Source organism: Prionailurus bengalensis, chromosome B4, assembly GCF_016509475.1.
Source record: "Prionailurus bengalensis isolate Pbe53 chromosome B4, Fcat_Pben_1.1_paternal_pri, whole genome shotgun sequence".
NCBI classification, from domain to species: domain Eukaryota; kingdom Metazoa; phylum Chordata; class Mammalia; order Carnivora; family Felidae; genus Prionailurus; species Prionailurus bengalensis.
The window spans coordinates 73,217,851-73,236,677 of NC_057358.1; the positions used below are offsets into that span (position 1 = coordinate 73,217,851).

Genomic DNA, 18,827 nt, shown 5'->3' on the forward strand with positions numbered 1-18,827 from the left:
ACAGACCTCAAAACCAGAAAATTAAGTCACTTTTTAAGAAATATACCTATTTATAGGGGCACCTGGGTGGTCAAGTGGTTAAGCGTCCAACTCTCAATTTTGGCTCTGGTCATGATCTCACAGTTCATGAAATCGAGCCCTGCAGTGGGCTCCGCGCTATCAGCAGATTGGGATTCTTTCTCCTCTCTTTCTGCCCCTTTCTGGCTTGCGTTCTCAATCTCTCTCTCTCTCTCTCTCTCTCTCTCACAACAAATAAAAACATTAAAAAAGAGAGAGAAATATCTATTTATAGATTTTACAGAACAGCTACAGAGGCTTGGTATTTTTCATACAAAACACTATGGTTAGCAATCATTTGGGGAAGAACGTTAATCTAAAAATGTCTGCCTTGAGGGGTGCCTGGGTGGCTCAGTCGGTTGCATGTCGACTTTGGCTCAGGTCACGATTTCACAGTTCGTGGGTTTGAGCCCCGCGTCGGGCTCTGTGCTGACAGTTCGGAGCCTGGAGCCTGCTTCAGATTCTGTGTCTCCCTCTCTCTCTGCCCCTCCCCTGCTCACACTCTGTCTTTCTCAAAAATAAATATAAACATTAAAAAGAAAATGTTTTTAAAGGTAAATGTCTGCCTTGAGTTAGCCCAGAATTAAAGGAAATGCATTTTGGATTGGATAGCAGTTTGGCCACATTACTCAATGTGTAAAATTCCCATAACATCAGGCACGTCTGTCTCTGAATACACACAAAAAAATGTCAGAACCAAATGGATGGGACTTAGTGATTATCTATTGAGTTTGACTTCACTTCTCCCTTCTTCCTCAGTAAAGCAAATAATTGAAAATGGTTAGACTGATAATTTAAGAGTGATTCATAATACTTTTGGGGATAAATATAAGCAACTTTCTGTCTTGACAACAGATTTTTTTTTCTTAAAAATTTTTTTTTAACGTTTATTTATTTTTGAGACAGAGAGAGAGACAGAGCATGAACAGGGGAGGGGCAGAGAGAGAGGGAGACACAGAATCGGAAGCAGGCTCCAGGCTCTGAGCCGTCAGCCCAGAGCCCGATGCGGGGCTCGAACTCACGGACCGCGAGATCGTGACCTGAGCTGAAGTCGGACGCTTAACCGACTGAGCCACCCAGGCGCCCCTTGATAACAGATTTTAAAATCTACGTATCTAAATTATCAGGATATATAAGATCTTGTGTAAGGAGAATTCCATTTTTGGAACTTTTCTCAGAGGAGCCTGTAGGTTATGCTATTGGACATAGCACTGTGTGTGTTCCTGACCCCAGAACCTCCCTTTTCCCTCCACAGCCTGGTAGAGGGATTGCTGAGGAGGTCACATATTGACCAGTGTTTTTATCTCATATTAAAGTAAAGCCTGATTAATACTTGTAATTTATCACTCACTTAATCTTGACCCTACAAGGGAAAGTAGAGGGCAAAGTTGTTCATTTGTATTAGGTTTCTGATTCATCTGGGTTGGGCACTGTAGAGACTATGATAAAAGCAAGATCTTTCCTTACCTAAGTTCTTCAAGAGACACAGAGGGAGGATTATGCCAAAGGTAACTACCACCACCAAAACACGGCCATCCACATACCAGGCTCTGAAAAAGGCGTTTAAGTGGTTGGGTCATATTTTCTTAGAAAGTATTATTTTTTCTCAAATGTAACATTTCACAATTTTACTAATTTTTTGCTATCATTATTTTCTATTATTGCTATTATTATTTTGCTATTTTTTGCTGTTATTAATTTTTACCATGAATTTCTATCATTATTCAGGCTTACCCAAACACTATAACCCAACCAACCACTCCTGTTTACTACAGTCTCTCCCAAGTGATGGAAGAAAGGGATTATTTCCCGTCCCCCCATCCGCTAACTGTGGCATTCCTTTGAATTATTTACCTGGTTTCAAAGCTGAATGCATACACTGCATTCAGTCAGATTACAACATGTCTGATCAATTATTTAAGGAGAAGTTCCTTTTTGTTGTGTTTGGCTAATACCATTGAAAAACAAGTCACCACAGGTAGGCATTGCTTTCTCCCTAATCTCTTGTACTTGACCTTGAGCCCTGGTGCTACACCACTAGGAACTCTGGCTTCTAGGATTCTCCCTTGAAAGAAAACAGAGAAACTAAGACTAACAAGAGCAGTCAAAGAGGAAGTCAAAACAAGGGATATGTCAGGTGCAGCTGTAGCGTTTTCCAGTTGGCTCATGTAAATTTCGCTCTCCAAGACAGAGACTAGGGTCTTCATGTTGTTGCATGTTCCACTTCTGTGTTAAATATACTTCTGTGTTAAAAATACTCCCTATCTGTTCTATTTTCTAGAAACCAGACATAGATTTTAGGCGCTTGGGGAGATGTAGCATCTATTGTTTGCAGCATGACAGATAAATCTACCTTTTAAATGTTCATATTCAAATAGCTTTCCCTGCTTCTTTCATTTACATAACCCCAGGGAAATTTGTTGGAGCTAGGAAGAAAGAGAAAAACAACCTAGGGAAAGCTAGGGTTTCTGCGGTTTTCAAAAGACACAAACTTTGGTCAGTCCACATTTAAGTTAAAAATATTTTAGTTATCTCACAAAGGGAAAAAAATGGTCCGAAACTTACGAAAATGCCTCTTCCTTTCCCATCAGAAACTTTATGGCAGAGGGTAGTTCATTTTTTACGATGAAGAGGTAGCTCAGCATTGCTAGAGGAAGATGAGAACATTTTTAGAAAGGAGATACTAAGGCTCACGTTGCAGGCTGCATTAAAGGCTAACAGCCTGTTCTTACACTGACCTTCAATAGGACACAAAGACAGTTTTAGATACTCAGTATACTTGGTTTTGAGTAAGTGCTCTCTCTGCTTCACTTTCCATGTGCCATTTAAGCAATGAGAAGGACACTGCTTCCATTTTGTTAAAATTCATGTGGCCACCCAACCACCAGAATTAGAAAAGATAATAATATTCACATACTTCAAAGTTATGTATAGAAAAGCGAGTTCTTTTTACCTCCAGTGTTCTGTAGAGAGGTGGCTCCGAAGATTACGAGCTTCCCTGTGGTGCCAAAGACCTGTTCTCCCAGCTTCTCATAAACCATGCAGCCTATTTAAAAATCATAGTTGAGGACACAAGAAATGACAGCGTTCTAAAAGCTAAAGAAAGCCAAGATTTCATCGTTCTATTGACTATTCCCCAAGTTATTCTGTGTCTTTCTCAAAATTACACAAATGGCCTTTATGGCTTTGCAAGGGTTAAGGTGTTGCAACCTCTTGACATTTTAAAATGTCAGACATGACCACTATTTCTCCTTTTTCAGGTTGGCTACAAAAGCATTCCAATTAAATTGTTAGGTCGTAAGGCTTATTTTTGACTATCTCAAAGAGTCTTCCTACTTTACTGGGGGGAAATTCCTACTCTGACCTCATTCTCAGGTTTGGTGCATATCATTAAAATAAAGATTTGATTTAAAAATAAAAATCCTGATGACTGGGATGAAAGTTTCCTTTTGAATTAATTACATGAACTGATTAGGCTAACAAGGAATTATCTTAATAATATTCCATGAATGCCTCATGTGTCCTAAATAGAGTAACAAACTTAGAAACATAATAGTCAACACCAGAATTTTGATCATTTGTAAAATTTACTTCAAAGATATGCCACTCACAAAAGAGACCAATAGATAAATCTGTCAAAAGAATAATTTGGCTACAGCAAAATCCTAAAGTGTTCAATTGGCTCATCTCAGTAAATACTAAACTGTTAAACCATTCATTAAAAAAACATGTTTATATTTCTTTATGACGGTTCAGCTCATGTTTTCAAAATGTTTACAGAAAGCAATATGGGTCAGACTATAATTAAACCTTTGTTTAATCCTTCATAAGACTGGTGTTTAAACTAGACAATGGTAGATCCTCCATCTATTACAAAATGTCCCAGTTAAATGGAGCCGTCTATGTACAATAATAGCTGGCCAATGTGGTTTTAGCCAATGTAAAAGTCAGAGTATTACAAACAGAATCCATTCGTCCCAGGAATAGAAAATAAACACTTCAGGTAGGACATTGCCCAGAACTTGGAGCCTTTCCACAGTACCCTCACTCCCACGTTGCCTTGGGAGTAACATTTTCTCCTTGGAATATACACAAAAAAAGAATGAAAGCTCTGTTTACTTTTAAAATCGTGAAGGTTATAATATCAAAACATGGGATCCTTGTTCTGAATTTACAAAGAACTAAGGAAAAACTGAAGCCTTTCACATGGAGTCATCTTAAACTAGAAAAACAGGTATAATTGAGGGTTCACTTTAAATGGCAACGCTATTTTCTCAATGTTCATGACAATTTAATTTCTATGGTGCTGTATCTATTTCTCTGGGTAAATACCACTAGAGGTTTTCAAGTGACTGTAGGCCAAAGTGCTCTTCAATAATCAGTGGCTGAACTGGGAGGGTATCATTTGTTCACAGTACCCTGGCTTTCACAAAATAGACATATTATCAGCTTACCTGTTTCCTTTGAACAGATCAAAAGAAGGTTTATTGAATATATAGACAGCAGTGTCACAGAAGTCAAAAGTATCCTAAAGCAAAGAAAATAAGTCTTGTAATAACTATAAAAGAACATACTCTGACCTTACATTTTTTAGAAGGGCAAAGGCTTGTTTATATTGTTAACACTATTCGTTAGTAGCACCCAAATTTTGGGAACTATTACTCATGCCCTCTTTAAAATCCTGAATAAAAATGTTCTACCCAATAAAGAACTGCTATTTAGAATCAGAGTAGCCCTAACAGTGCAAATCCCCTACATAATTCAAAGTCTAAATAGCTCTCTGAGGTCATTTCAGTTGAGATGACTTTCAAACAATATTATGAAAGATAGCTTTTATGGTCTATGATGCACTTTCCCTTACATCCGAGTGAGAAAGTGTGAGGAAGGGGTGAGGGGATAGGGTGAGGGTGGGGGCTGAGGAAAAGGCTTTTGTGACTCTTAGGTCAATGACCATGTGACTTTAGGCAACTTGCTCAATTTCTCCCATCCCTAGATTCCTTACCTATAGCATAGACACAGGCTCAGTGATGTCTAAGGTACTTTTCATCTAATTACTCTAATTACTCTGTGGCTACTTTTGAATCTATACACTGGACCACAAAGATAACCCACTGTTTTTTGCACCTGGTACCTTACTCTTAAAGAAAAAGCACTTCTTTTAACTGATGGGAAAACTTTGATAAGAAAAATAAAAAGACTTTTTTGAATGACGACCTCATGTTTTTGTTTTAGTACATCCGGCTCATTATCAAGCCCTCCTCAAGAAAAAGCACAGTTAAAATGATGCAGGAGATTACACAGATTATTTCTGAATCATTTGGTTCATATTTAGTAATTGAAAATAAAGCCTATTTACTAAAAAGAAAAAAAATTCTAGTCCCCGTAGTGAAACCAGTCACTTTTCTGAGGTAGGGAAATATAACCTTAGAACAATACGTTACTGCAGTTGATTCAACGTTTGAGTAATTAAGGCAATGATTTTTCTAGCAAGTGCCATTGAGAGGTACTTGGCACATCATGTGTGGGCTCTCTCTTCCCAACCCTTCCCCCACCTTGCACACCCTCTGAACCACTGCCCTTGGGCCCAGCTCAGATGTCACCTCCTTGGGTGCCTTCCCTTGCCCCAGGCAGAAAGACAGCTCTGTGGCTCTCTCTTGTCTTATATCTCTCATGGCAGTTTGCTTCTCTTGTGTGCAGTGTGGCCATCAGGAGATAAGTGGGGACTACAGAATGGTTAACTGCAAAGTAGATGGAATGCCAGAGATTGGCCACAAAACATAAAAGAGGGACAGAGCTCAGTAGAGGTAAAACAAAACACTGGGAGAAATAATAGAAAAACCTAACACTTTGGGTGAAGACCAAACTGACCAGCTAATAAAAAAGGGAATTTAGGTTAAGATAGGATTGTAAGAAAGTGCATTCAGACACAGATTGACCTAGCTAAGATCCTTGAGTAGGAGGGTGATTAAGAGGGTAAGTCCCTTATTATCTATTCTGGCTGAGGGACTCGAGAAATAGATAGTTTCTCAAGAAACTGAGAGCAAGCATTTATTAACCAATCCAGTAGTTTTGAGATATGGTAATGGAACATGATTTTATATACTCTGTCAGATAGGAAGATATAGGACACAATTGTGGTATGACTTTTCTTTCATCTTGAAGAGATAAACAATATTTATTTTAAAGAAGCAAGCTATGAAATTCACTCAGAGCTCACTCATACTTTTTGGGACACTGAACACACACTGGCAACTCCTACATGAGCATGCAACAAGCCACAGAGAAATTCTGTGTGACACAGAATAGCATGGACTTCCAGTTGGGGACAGGATAGATGTCATTTTAGGAATCGCCATGGAGTGACCGACATGTCCCCCATTGAGTCTGTTCTCCCGCAACTGACCTGGGGAGGAGAGGGGATATTGCCACTGAGCCCCAGGCTAATGAGTAAAGAGCATGGCCTTGCAGGAACTATGTGCCTAGCAGGCGAGAGACTTACCAACGTCTACATAATGATTAACCAAAGGCCCTAAGCCGAGAAGAACTGGGTATTTATTAGCAAAAGAAACATTATCAGGAAACATCGGTTACTCAGCTAAGTAGCCCCTGGGACCACATGGTTCTCACACATGGTTGCCTCTTAACATGTTCTACTTGGTTGAATCTCTTTGTAGGTGATGCTCGGCTGGCCTGTGGCCCTTGGCAAGAAGAAAAGGATTTCTTCATAAACTCCTATCACCTCTTTTTCTTTTGCAAGTGGGAGAAAAGTGTTGGTCAGGGAAGATATTAGCAGGGAGTTCACCTATTTTTTTCCCCACACTGAACAGCAGCACAGCGAGGTCCTCCCATGGTGAAGGAAACGACCCTCCCACTCCCATGTTTAAGAGACATAGCATTGCACCCCCACAAAAGGACCTGTAGTAAGAGCCTGACAACCTCTGCCTTTAACCACCCAGTCTCTAAGACTATCTTCTCCATTCCTCCCAAAATATAAATCTTCCCTTCGAAAACTGAAAACTAACATAAAACAAAACCCTTTTTCTATCAGGTCATAAGAGACAAATTCTGTATGTAAAATGTTAAGACTGCTTTAGGCTGTAAGAGAATCTGGTGGTATTCACAGAATTAAAATTTAGAGAAGGACACCTTCTTGTCTAGATTCTTAGAAACACTAAGTTGTATAATTGGCTGTCATAGATCCTAGAATAGTGTAAGGGGATCCAGAGATGTCAAAGACACAAAACATAACATCAACAAGAGTAGGAAGAATGAGTTGGGAGAGAATGTAATGACTTATTTGAACATTTCTCCTGTCTTGAGCATTGTGATTGTGCCTCTGTTTGTCCAGTTAGATATTTGTATACAGTTGTGGTTTGTTGGAAGAGAAATATAAGCTGGAATTCGTGTTCTGAGAGGAACATGTGATGCATTGTTTTCGTCTCATGTGGATATCTAGACACACTTCTCATATTCACCAAAAGTTTTAACATGGTTATGGCAAAAGCTGCATGCTGAAAAAGGTGTTCCGGTGGGAACTAAACCTCAGCAATAGGAACTGAGCTGTCAATGTTGATATTTCAGTCTTATGTTTAGCCTTGAAGAGAAGGGGATTCAGAACATGTGACTGGCTGGACATGGGCACTGGGGAAGCAGTGGCAGGAGAGTTCTCTTGTTAAAAATGTGGTCAGGAACTTCTGAGAACCCTTGTGTCATTAACACTTTGAAGATATGTATGGTGTGGGGACATCCTCAGAGAGTTTGTGTCCCCTGAGAAGAAAGAGGCCTGTTAGGAAACAATTCTAGACTCCTGGATCAGGGAGACAGCTTAGAGGCCACCCTGTCCAGCTTTGCACCCAGCACAGGAAACATCTATGCTCCATCCAACACACAGACATCCAGATCTATAGAGTTATCTTACCGGGGACACATATGCAACCCATCGTGTTTCTGGAAAGTGCCATGCACGGGAACTGAGGCTGAGCTGAAACTACCGCTACTATTTTCTACCCTTGGGTCCTCATTTCATCCTGTAAACCTACTTGAATCTGCTTGAAACCCTCTCCCACCAAACGGTCCATCTGATGGGCACTCATTTTAAGACTGTACCCTTTGACCCAAACCTCTCCAGTTCTTCCAGCTTTTGTCCTGTGATGGAGTGCTCAGGCTCTACATCTCAGTCATGGTCCAGTTCCTCCACTGTACTTTTTAATGGCTGTATGCCAAGAAAAGCACAATGCTGTCACCTCAGTTTCAGGCCCAACAGTACAAAGCATGTTAAGATTATTAACTTGAGTTGGACATCATGCTTTCTTTAAGGCAACCTATTTCAGTGTTTGTTTGTATGGTAGCCATGCTACATTCTTCATTCTTGAGCTTCTGCTGTAAACTGCTATTAGGCTACTCTTCCTGGTTCTATCCTATGTACTTTTTTTGAAAGCTAAGTGCAGGACTCTGCACTTATTTCCACTACATTTTAGCTTTTCAGTCTTGTGACATCTTTTAGAATCGTTGATCCTTTCTCCTTATGTGCCAACTACCTCATCAAGCTTCATATCTTGAATTTGCCTTCATCCAAGTCACTGGTATCAACTTTGAATAGAACAAGACCATCTAGAAAATGGCCCACCATCCAGTCAACTGCTCAAGCCAGAAACCTGGGAGTCACCCTTGATCTTTTATCTACCCTCTTATCCCTCATACCTAATTCACTGGCAAATGTCCTATCACTTCTACCTCCAAAACATATCCTAAATCCATATGCTTTTTCCCCCCAATCTCCATGGCCACTACTCCAATCCAAGTCACTATCACCCATAATTTCTGGGCAATTACAGTAGTCTCTATCTGTCTCCTGTTTCTTGCCCCAATGATCCATCCTCTACCCAAGCACCCAAGTAATATTTTTATTTCATTGCTTTATTGTGTTCCTCCATTACTGGACAGGCCATGACAGTTTAATTTGGAGTCATGGCCTATCCTCTTTGCCTGTTTACATACAATACCAAACGAAGCACACTCTCAGCTAAGAATAAGTGCATTTACAAAATATTAGAATCTCATTTGTAAGTCATGTGAGATTATGCCAAATGTCCTGCTAAAATCAAGATACACTTTGCCTAAGACAGTCCTGTGACCTACTAGTTCACTGTTGTCTCAAAAGATGAAGCTAGTTTAACACAACTATTTAAGAAAACACTACTGGCCTCTGTGGAGCAATATTTTCTGCGGTATTTGCACATAAACAAGCTGTTTAATAAATTGCCCTAGAATATTACTTGGGATCTACTTTTTACCACTTCTGAAAGCTGGGATGAAACTTGCCTGTTTCTAGTTCTCTGGCGATACTACCGTTCTCCATGGTCCACGATATATTTACTGTATTTGGTGCAAGAAAATTTTGACTCCTACCTTAAACGGTAACATCTAAACATCTATTTCAAAAACATTTATTGATTGTTTTGAATCACATTGATAAGACAGTAATTCTTTGTTCTTCCATAACTTACCCAAAGATTACATGGGTGACCTTATAATAATTTCATTTCTTAAAGCACTGTTTGCTTAGAAAATGGAAAACCATGAGAATAAACAGAACCAAAACATTCAAGGCATTTGAAATGTTCTATCCCATGACTGTGGTGGTGATTTCACAACTGGATTTGGGCAAACTTATCAAATCCTATCCTTTAAATTGGAAAATTTTGTTGTATATAAACTATACCTAAAACAAAACAAAACAAAGGACCAATGCCACATCACTTTAAGGATGATGAGATTATCTTTTAAAAGCCTAGCTGAATAACAAGAAATCATATGACACACTCCCCACCCAGCACCAGAGCCCTGGAAAGAGGTGGAGATGAGGCAGCAGTCACTGCTGCGGATCCAGAAATAGCACTGATGGGGGTGTGCAGAAGGGGGTGTTCGGGGCTGCCATGCAGGTGAGCGCTTTCAACTTCTCCAGGACCCACCCACTCCTCTTAAAACATAAGGGAACCCTTCCCAATTACTCTCCCCGCATTACTCTCCCTGTCCTCTTCCCTTGCCAAAGTTTAAGGCAGCTGTCCTCAGACTTTAATGCTCTATACAGATCTCCTTAGGATCTTGTTAAAATGAAGGTTCTAACTCAGTCGGTCTGGGGTGGGACCTGAGATTCTGCATTTCTCCCAAGCTACCAGGTATTGCGGATGCTGCTGGTCCAGCACGTATCTAAATCTGCAAGCTCTGGCCCTGTGGCATACACCATTCAGCGTTTCTGTTTCTCACAACCGCTGAACTGGTGCCGCATCGCCTGCCACACTGTCTGGGTGAGGGGCCATGCCAGCACCACAACGTGATTAGCTGTAACACGGACCCCATGGCTGTCCAGGTAAGACTGCAATGAAGGGAAGCATTTGCAGCTGAATCATTATTGTTCCCGTGGGACACTGACTGGCTCTCAGTGTGAATGCAAGGTCTGGTCGACTTCCTCAGGGCATTAGGGCATCACTTACTTGACCAACGTGTATATTTTTAAGTGATTTTCAATGCCAGACCTCTCCCCCCGACCCCACCCCCCAGCCAGGTCTCTTTCCTTCCAAAAGGGATCTGAGGCTCACCACACTTTTTAATTCTTCCTCTTCTAAACCAGGTTAAAAGTATAAAACTTTTGGGGCACCTGGGTGGCTCAGTCGGTTGAGCGTCCGACTCTTGATCCTGGCTCAGGTCATGATCTCACCTTTTGAGTTCGAGCCCCACATCGTGCTCTGAGCACTGACCGTGCTCTCTCTGCCCCTCCCCTGATCGCACTCTCTCTCTCTCTCTCAAAATTAATCAATTTTTTTAAAAAAGCTTAAAACTTTTACTGTCCTCATGGCTAGAACAGTCCATATAAAAACTCCCAGCACTGGAAGAAAAGTAGTCTTTAGTATTAGTCTTGCTTTTACCTACCATCATCTCCCGCCAAACCCACAGCCCCTCTCTCCAAAACTCAGAGACATGTAAGCTGGTTGAGGCAGAATACTTACAAGAAAATTTAAAACTCCAATACAAGGGAATTGGACAAACTGTAGGAAACATATTGTTTTCTGGCCCACCATCTTTCTCCAGTCCTTATCCTTATTACTGGTCTCTCCCTCACTCTCTTCTACCCCTTCCCTTGGTCCTACCTTTCCCAACTGTCTCCCCCTTCCTGTCTTCCCCCTCTCCACTTTTCCCTCATCTCTAATCTCCACTAACTCTCCCTACTCTTCCATCCCCTCCCTGCCAACTCCTCCGAAGGGAAGTATCAAAATGAGGTGAGTAAGGATTTAAAAACACAGAGAGCAGAGCGCTAGCTGGGGATGAGGGAAGGGTTGGGCAGCATGGAGAACCCAATTGAGGAGGAATTGAAAGTGTTACCCATCTGTGTGGTTAGATAGAGCTCAGTTTCAGGGGGTTTCCAGCTAGTGTGACAGAGAGCCAGTGGAGAAGGGAATTTTAGCGTGTGGGAAAGAGAGGGGTTTTCAAGTGAAGGGCTTGTGACAGCCACATGGGACAGGAAAAGCAGCACAGTCCAGAGGTTCTCCATGACAGTAGAGGACAGGCACAGTGGCAATATCCAAGGGAGGAGCCTGGAACTGGAGGGGGCTGTGGTCAGTAGTAGGATGTCCGGCGGGTAACTGCAGAGGTAGGGTGGTGCATGCCAGCAGAAGGAGACAAGAGGAAGGATTGTCTATTTAATGAGAGCCCAGATGGAAGGAGACATCCCTGAAAGTGAGGAGAGAAGAATGAGGTGTCTGAGTCCCTAATTCAGTGAAAATTTTAAATATTTTGGAAAATTCAAAATTATCTTTTGTATACAAATGCATTTCCTAGAACTTTAATAGGGACTCAATATAATTACTAAAACACTTCACTGATCATTACCAATAATAAATTTAGCATATTTCCACTATGCCAGGCCCACACTAAGCCCTTTTTTTATTAAATATTTCACCTATGGGTAGTACTATTACTACTTTACAGATAAGGAAATCGAAGTTCAGAGAGGGTAAATATTTGTCTAAGGTCACACAGCTGGCATCAGAGCCCCAAACCCTTATAGTCTGATTCCAAAGTCCTTACCCACTATGCTATATTGTCTGCCAAAGTCAAATGTCCACAGAAGAATGAGAGTATAAAAGGTAAAACCTGGGGCGCCTGGGTGGCTCAGTCGGTTAAGCGTCCGACTTCAGCTCAGGTCACGATCTCGCGGTCCGTGAGTTCGAGCCCTGCGTCGGGCTCTGGGCTGACGGCTCAGAGCCTGGGGCCCGTTTCGGATTCTGTGTCTCCCTCTCTCTGCCCCTCCCCCATTCATGCTCTGTCTCTCTCTGTCTCAAAAATAAATAAACGTTAAAAAAAATTAAAAAAAAAAATAAAAGGTAAAACCTAAGCAAAGACAAAAAAACTTGGAATGAAATATGCCACAATGTTACCAGAGCCTGTTCTAACAGTGAGACTCTAGGTGATTTCTTTACACTTAATTTATTTTATGTATTTTCAAAATGGTCTTTAATGATTATCTTACTTTTACAGTAATAGTATTAAAATGAAAAATATTTCAAATGATAGTATTATTATTCGAAACTTTTTTTGCGGGGGAGGGGGAAGAGTTGCATTTGTTTAAACCCCCAAGGTCATTCATTAATATTGTCCCTATGTCATTTAAAGAGCTCACAAAATACTTTAAAGGAGCAGAGGGGCGCCTGGGTGGCTCAGTCAGTTAAGCATCCAACTCTTGATTTTTTCAGCTCAGGTCATGATCCCACAGTTCATGAGTTCGAGCCCTGCACTGGGCTAACAGAATGGAGCCTATTGGGATTCTCCCTGTCTCTCTCTCTCTTTGCCCCTTTCTTTTTTTTTTTTTTTAATTTTTTTTTCAACGTTTATTTATTTTTTGGGACAGAGAGAGACAGAGCATGAACGGGTGAGGGGCAGAGAGAGAGGGAGACACAGAATCGGAAACGGGCTCCAGGCTCTGAGCCATCAGCCCAGAGCCCGACGCGGGGCTCGAACTCACGGACCGCGAGATCATGACCTGGCTGAAGTCGGACGCTTAACCGACTGCGCCACCCAGGCGCCCCTCTCTTTGCCCCTTTCTTGCTCATGTGCTCTCTTTTGCTCTCTCTCTCTCAAATTAAATACATAAACATGAAAAAGAAAAGGAAGGAAGGAAGGAAGGAAGGAAGGAAGGAAGGAAGGAAGGAAAGAAAAAAGACAAGAAAAAGAAAAGAAAAGAAAAAAGAAAAGAAAAGAAAAGAAAAGAAAAAGAAGCAAAAATGTAAATATTCAATCCCAAAGTGCACTTTTTATCATTAGATCCTGACTGACTTTCAACATTCTAAGGAGCAGAGGACCAGCACACCAGGTCTGATAGCATGCAATTATTTGTAATATTTACACATTAAACTAGGGAATGAAAGGGATGGTTTTTAAAGGCTGAGCCAGGAACAGGCAGGGATAAATTCTTTGTACAATTCCTTCCATTTATTTCCTCGTAGGTAAGTCTAAATTGGTGCAAAGTTGCTCTTAAACTAACCTCACTGCTGGTTAAGTATTTTGTTTTGTCTAATGAAAGAAATATGTCTCACTGATGACCAAATCAAATAATATCTAGTATAATCCTAAAAAAAAAAAAAGAAGTATTGAAAAGAGGTATGCAGATAGAACTTGTTGGTTTAGTTAGTGCTTTAAGAGGTAAAAAATTTAGGAGGAGGTCTGACTTTAAATGAGGAAGCTGTACTGGTAAGAAAGAAAACTGTGCACCACCACCACTTCCTGTTTTTGCCTCCAGTCCTTAGAGGGGGTTGTGGGTTTTATGAGCTCTCCCTTTATAACTTGACATGTCCTCCTTCCTCTTCTTCCACTCCACAAGAATAACTAGCTTCCTTTCCCCTCAAACCTAGATCCTTACTTTTCAAAGTGATGCCCTCTTTATCACATTCTTAAAATGTATCTCCTGAGTGACAGAAAATGCCATATAACCATTAAATAAAGGTGTGTGCTGTTTGGGGCGGGTATTTTGGACTTCCACTCCAGCAGGAATGGTGGATCTGGAGCTTCATTCATACTTTCCTACTCTTTTTTTTTTTTTTAATGTTTATTCACTTGAGAGAGAGAGAGAGAGAGAGAGACAGAGGGAGGGAGGGGGAAGGGCAGTGAGAGGGAGACACAGAGTCCCCAGTAGGCTCCAGGCTCTGAGCTGTCAGCACAGAGCCCAACATGGGGCTCAAACCCATGAACTGCAAGATCGTGACCTGAGTCGAAGTCGGAGGCTTAACCTACTGAGCCACCCAGGCGCCCCCCTCTCTTTTTTTTTTTAATGTTTGTTTCTTTATTCTGTAACGTGGGAGTGAGCAGATGAGGGGCAGAGAGAGAGAAAGAGAGAGAATCCCAAACAGGCCCCACATTCAGGGCAGAGCCCTATGTGGGGCTCTATCCCATGACCATGAAGTCATGACTTGAGCGGATGTCAAGAGTCAGACCCAAAATAGACTGAGCCCCCTGGGTGCCCCCCCATTATTCTGTTTCCTTGGTAACAATTCACATTTAAGGAGAGATGGAAGAGGTCAGAGGACTACACCAGGGGCTTGTTCCCCTCCCTCCCCAGCCCCACCACCAATCACACAGTCATCCTAACAAGTTCCTTAGCCTCGTGAGTTCTTAAGTTTCTTTACCTACAAAACAGGAATGATAACTAGGGGTTGTTCTAAAGATCCCATGACACACGTATACTTTATAACTAGCTTCTTTTTTTTTCTAACTCTTAAAAAAAGTAAAAGCTATTCTCAGTCAGCAAGCCACGCAAAAAAAAGAGGCTGCAGGTCAAAAGAGGTTTTGGTCAGTATGTTGTAGTTTGCCAACCCCTGGGTATAGACGTAGATCACTGATACGAGGTACCTGATGTGAGGTGAAGCTTGTGGTCATAGAACAAGGCAAAACTAACTGGCCCACACCAGGGCGGTTTTCCACTCTACTAAACCAACTACCACTCTGAATAGTAAAAGTTCAAGCTAACTCGGAAATCCCAATTTCTGAACTATGCTGACCTGCAGTGCGGATACACATCTGGGAAACCCAGGAAAGTGAATGAAAAGGCCGTGTGCATCATGGAGGTATTAACACCGGTAAGACCTTAGAGAGTACACTTAAGTTGCCTCTTGCAGGCTACGAAAAACACAGTGCTACAAAATAGAGGCCACGCTCTTCTCCTTGGGTCCTCGTCCTTGCCCGACAGCAGGTGCAACTCAGCATCAATAGGACGGAGCCCACTCTCCGCACATGCTCTTGCGCCCGCGCGCTGCACACACACGCCCACCTCTCTGGGGCCCCGAGAACTGCCTTCTCGGAACCCCTTATCAGACACATCTTAGATGACTCACCAACTAAGCTTAACTGCTCAACTTTTAAAAACAATGGGTGGGACTCCTCTCCTACGCTTGCCAACGCTCTCCGTTTAGAAAAGAGGCACTCGTTTTAAGCACAACATTAACCACTTTCCTATTTCCCTATTTCTGAAAAGCTTCTTAATCCAATGCATTTCATTAGAGTTCAATGGCACTGCCACTGTCCTTTCTACATGTATTTCAAATGTTGGCAAGCCTGAATGTGCCACTTCTCCCCTTCCAGCATTATTATTCCCAAACAAGAGGCTCTGATGCCAGTGATTTTCCCTGCCAGCTGAAGGGCAACAATTTTCTCTTCAGATCATTTCTAAGGAACGGTGACTATAACTCAAAGAATTTTAAAAACAAGTAACTGATTGACAAGAGGGTAGATGAATGTGACTATACGGATGGGCCTCCCAGGATCACTGGAAGAGCAGGGCTTCCCTATTGACTTCCTCTTTAATCGCATCATTTTTAGATCACAAGATCCAGCGTCGTCTCTCCTCAAGAGGCAAAGAACTGCCGGCTTAGGAGCGCACAGGGGAAGACAACTTAACATTTACAAGGAAGAACCTGATAAATAGCCACACAGACCATCTTCATTACTGCTAAGAGCAAAGTGACCCTCTTGGCGAGTGTGATTCATACTTTTGGGAATCTACATAAAGTAACGAAGCAATGGCGGTTCTTGAACGTGCAGAGTACATATTTGTGAAGCTGTGCTGCAATCTCACCCGAACTCATAGAATTTGCTGGAAAAGATGCAGACTTCAGAGCTATGCTGAGGCACTTATGTAAGCCTTATGCAAGCCTCCTGATATCAGGAGAAGCCCATTTTTGGTGACAGGATAATAATGATGAAATACCTGTAAGACATGAACAGGACTTAGGGCACTGTGCTGATGGGTCTCTGGTTCCAATTCCATTTCTGTCTTCCTTTATGTAGGCGAAGGCCCCTGGAAGTCTGATCTTGGTTTACAGAGATCCTTATATTTTAGATTTACCCTTACTGGCATGGCTATTTACTGGTATGTTTGTAAACACTGTAATTATAGGTAATACAATGTTGCATCTTTTTGGTGGAAGGATAATGAAAAAAACGCTCCACAAAGGTAAATATTAAGAAATAGACAGAGAGAATTCACCTACAATTGAGGCAAACACTCAACCACAAAGTGAAGGTAATTGCTGTAAACTAAAAATGACAATTACTGTCCTTTTTGCAAGTAGCAATTTAACAACAAATGCCCTTTTAGCAACGCAATACCAACCTCTTACAGTATTTAACAGCCTCTGAACTATTTAGAATTTTCACATGAAGGAGGCAATCCCAGGAAAGTAACCAAGTAATCACTTGTGGTGAGTCCCGTGCTAACCTTGTTATTATCATTATATCTCCAAAGCCCATTTCAAATTTGAGGGTGAACTAAGGGTTTTGGTTGATATTTTCCCTCTGATAAGTCTGCAATAATTATGAGAGCCCTTGTTTTGCCCTAAAGCCTTGTTTTTTGTTTTGCAAAATCTAATTCTTATATATTCATTCATTCATTCATTCATTCATTTCAATGAAACTTTATTGAGCATCATCTTATATGCAAGCAACTATTCTAGATCTTGTCGGGGCAGAGGGGATGTTTGAACAAGGAAGAATTAGACATTAGTCCTGCTCTTGTAGGGCTCAGAGTTCAATTGGGAAGGTAAAATATATGCCTAATTAATGGAAGTAATACTTGTAATTAGAAAGGTAGAGATTACACTGGAAACACAAGAGAGGGAGAGCTTCCCCTGCACGTAGGAGGATCAGGAAAACATTTTTGGAGATAGCATCCAACTGGGCTTTACAGGCCTATTGGCATTCAGCAGCAGAGACGGGCACAGGAATAGGGAGGTGAAAAAATCAAGGTGACGAGGACAGTGCAGGTGACCTTTACAGAAAAGAAGGGGATTAGTGTAGCTGAAAGGGAGGCAATCTAAAGGGAGATGGGGTTGAAAATATAGTTTGGAACGGGTGGCACAGCACCAACGGCTTATTCTCGCGCTCGTGGTCTAAACATCAACACTGAAAATCTGTTTTTCCTCAAGTTTTCTGTAGGCAAGAGGGAAGAAAAAAAGCCTTATTGCATTGGTTTTAAGTTCTCTAAAACACAAGGTTTTTTTCCAACTAGATTCGTCCCCCAAAAACACATGGTAGAAAAGAGAATACAGGGGCATCTGGGTGTCTTAGCTGGTTAAGAATCCAAATCTTGGTTTCAGCTCCAGTCATGATCTCATGGTTCATGAGTTCAAGCCCTGCATCAGGCTCTGTGCTGACAGCTTGGAGCCTGCTTGGGATTCCATCCCTCTGTGCCCTTCCCCCACTAGCATTCTCTCTGTCTCTCACAGGATAAATAAACTTTACTTTAAAAAAAAAAGAGAGAGAGAAAGAAAATACAAAGAGTGTAAACTTTGCACTTCTGCTCCACCCTAAACCCCGTGTCACTCTCCAGAAGTATCCACTGTCCACAGCTTGCTTATGTGCCCTCCCAACTAGTCTGTAGGGTATATACGTATACAGTCTCCCTCTCTGCTCACTTCCACCCAGCATTCAGGTTTTTTCACATAATAATATTCCGGGGAAATTTTTCCACACCAGTACATATAAATCTAGTTTACTCTTTGACATAGTAGCCTAATATTTTATTTTATAGAACTACTATGATTATGTAAGCAATTCCCTAATAATGGACTTGGCATCATCTGACATTGCTAGTACTTGTGTTTTAATTCTCAGGAAGAAAATTTAAATCTTTGGAAGGAATTAAATTCAAGGCCTCATGAAGACAGTGGGGAATCTTAAATAGCCACATGAGACCAAGTCAGGTGTAGATATGACAAATATGAAGCAGTTCAGAAGTTATATTGGTTTTATAATATACTTTAGGCATATATTTTACTGGCTGTGACCAGGAACTTGACCACTGCTGATCTACAATTTGGTGCATTTGATATTGCAGAACTATTTCCATTACAATGGTTCTTTTCGAAACAGTAAAATAATCCAGGAATACTGACAGATTATACAAGATGACTTTATTTTTTTTCTTCCAAGATTTTATTTAAATTCAAGTTAGTTAACATATAGTATTGGTTTCAGGAGTAGAATTTAGTGATTCATTACTTACATATAACACCCAGTGCTCATCACAACAAGTGCCCTCCCATACAAAGTGATTTTAAAGCTAAAATATTAACTTGCTAGTATCTATTGATAAGAATAAAATTTCTCTTGTGATGTACAGTAATAATGCAAATTTGGTTATGGAAGAGGCATCACTAAAAGGCAGTATAGTGTTTTGTCCCTTTTTCTTTTTAATGTTTATTTTTGAGAGAGAGAGAGAGAGAGAG

General features: G+C 41.1%; 1 protein-coding gene across 2 annotated transcripts in view; it reads right to left on the reverse strand.

The window, feature by feature from the left end:
• The window catches only part of SLC38A1 (solute carrier family 38 member 1), a 70,247-nt gene that overhangs the window by 15,551 nt on the left and 35,869 nt on the right, over positions 1 to 18,827 (reverse strand). For both annotated transcript variants that reach the window (XM_043563505.1, XM_043563504.1), the window contains exons 6-9: positions 4,512 to 4,585; positions 3,011 to 3,103; positions 2,623 to 2,704; positions 1,525 to 1,607 (exon numbers count right to left, since the gene is read on the reverse strand). In XM_043563505.1, coding sequence (XP_043419440.1) covers positions 1,525 to 1,607; positions 2,623 to 2,704; positions 3,011 to 3,103; positions 4,512 to 4,585 — 332 coding nt within the window. The remainder of the gene's footprint in view (positions 1 to 1,524; positions 1,608 to 2,622; positions 2,705 to 3,010; positions 3,104 to 4,511; positions 4,586 to 18,827) is intronic.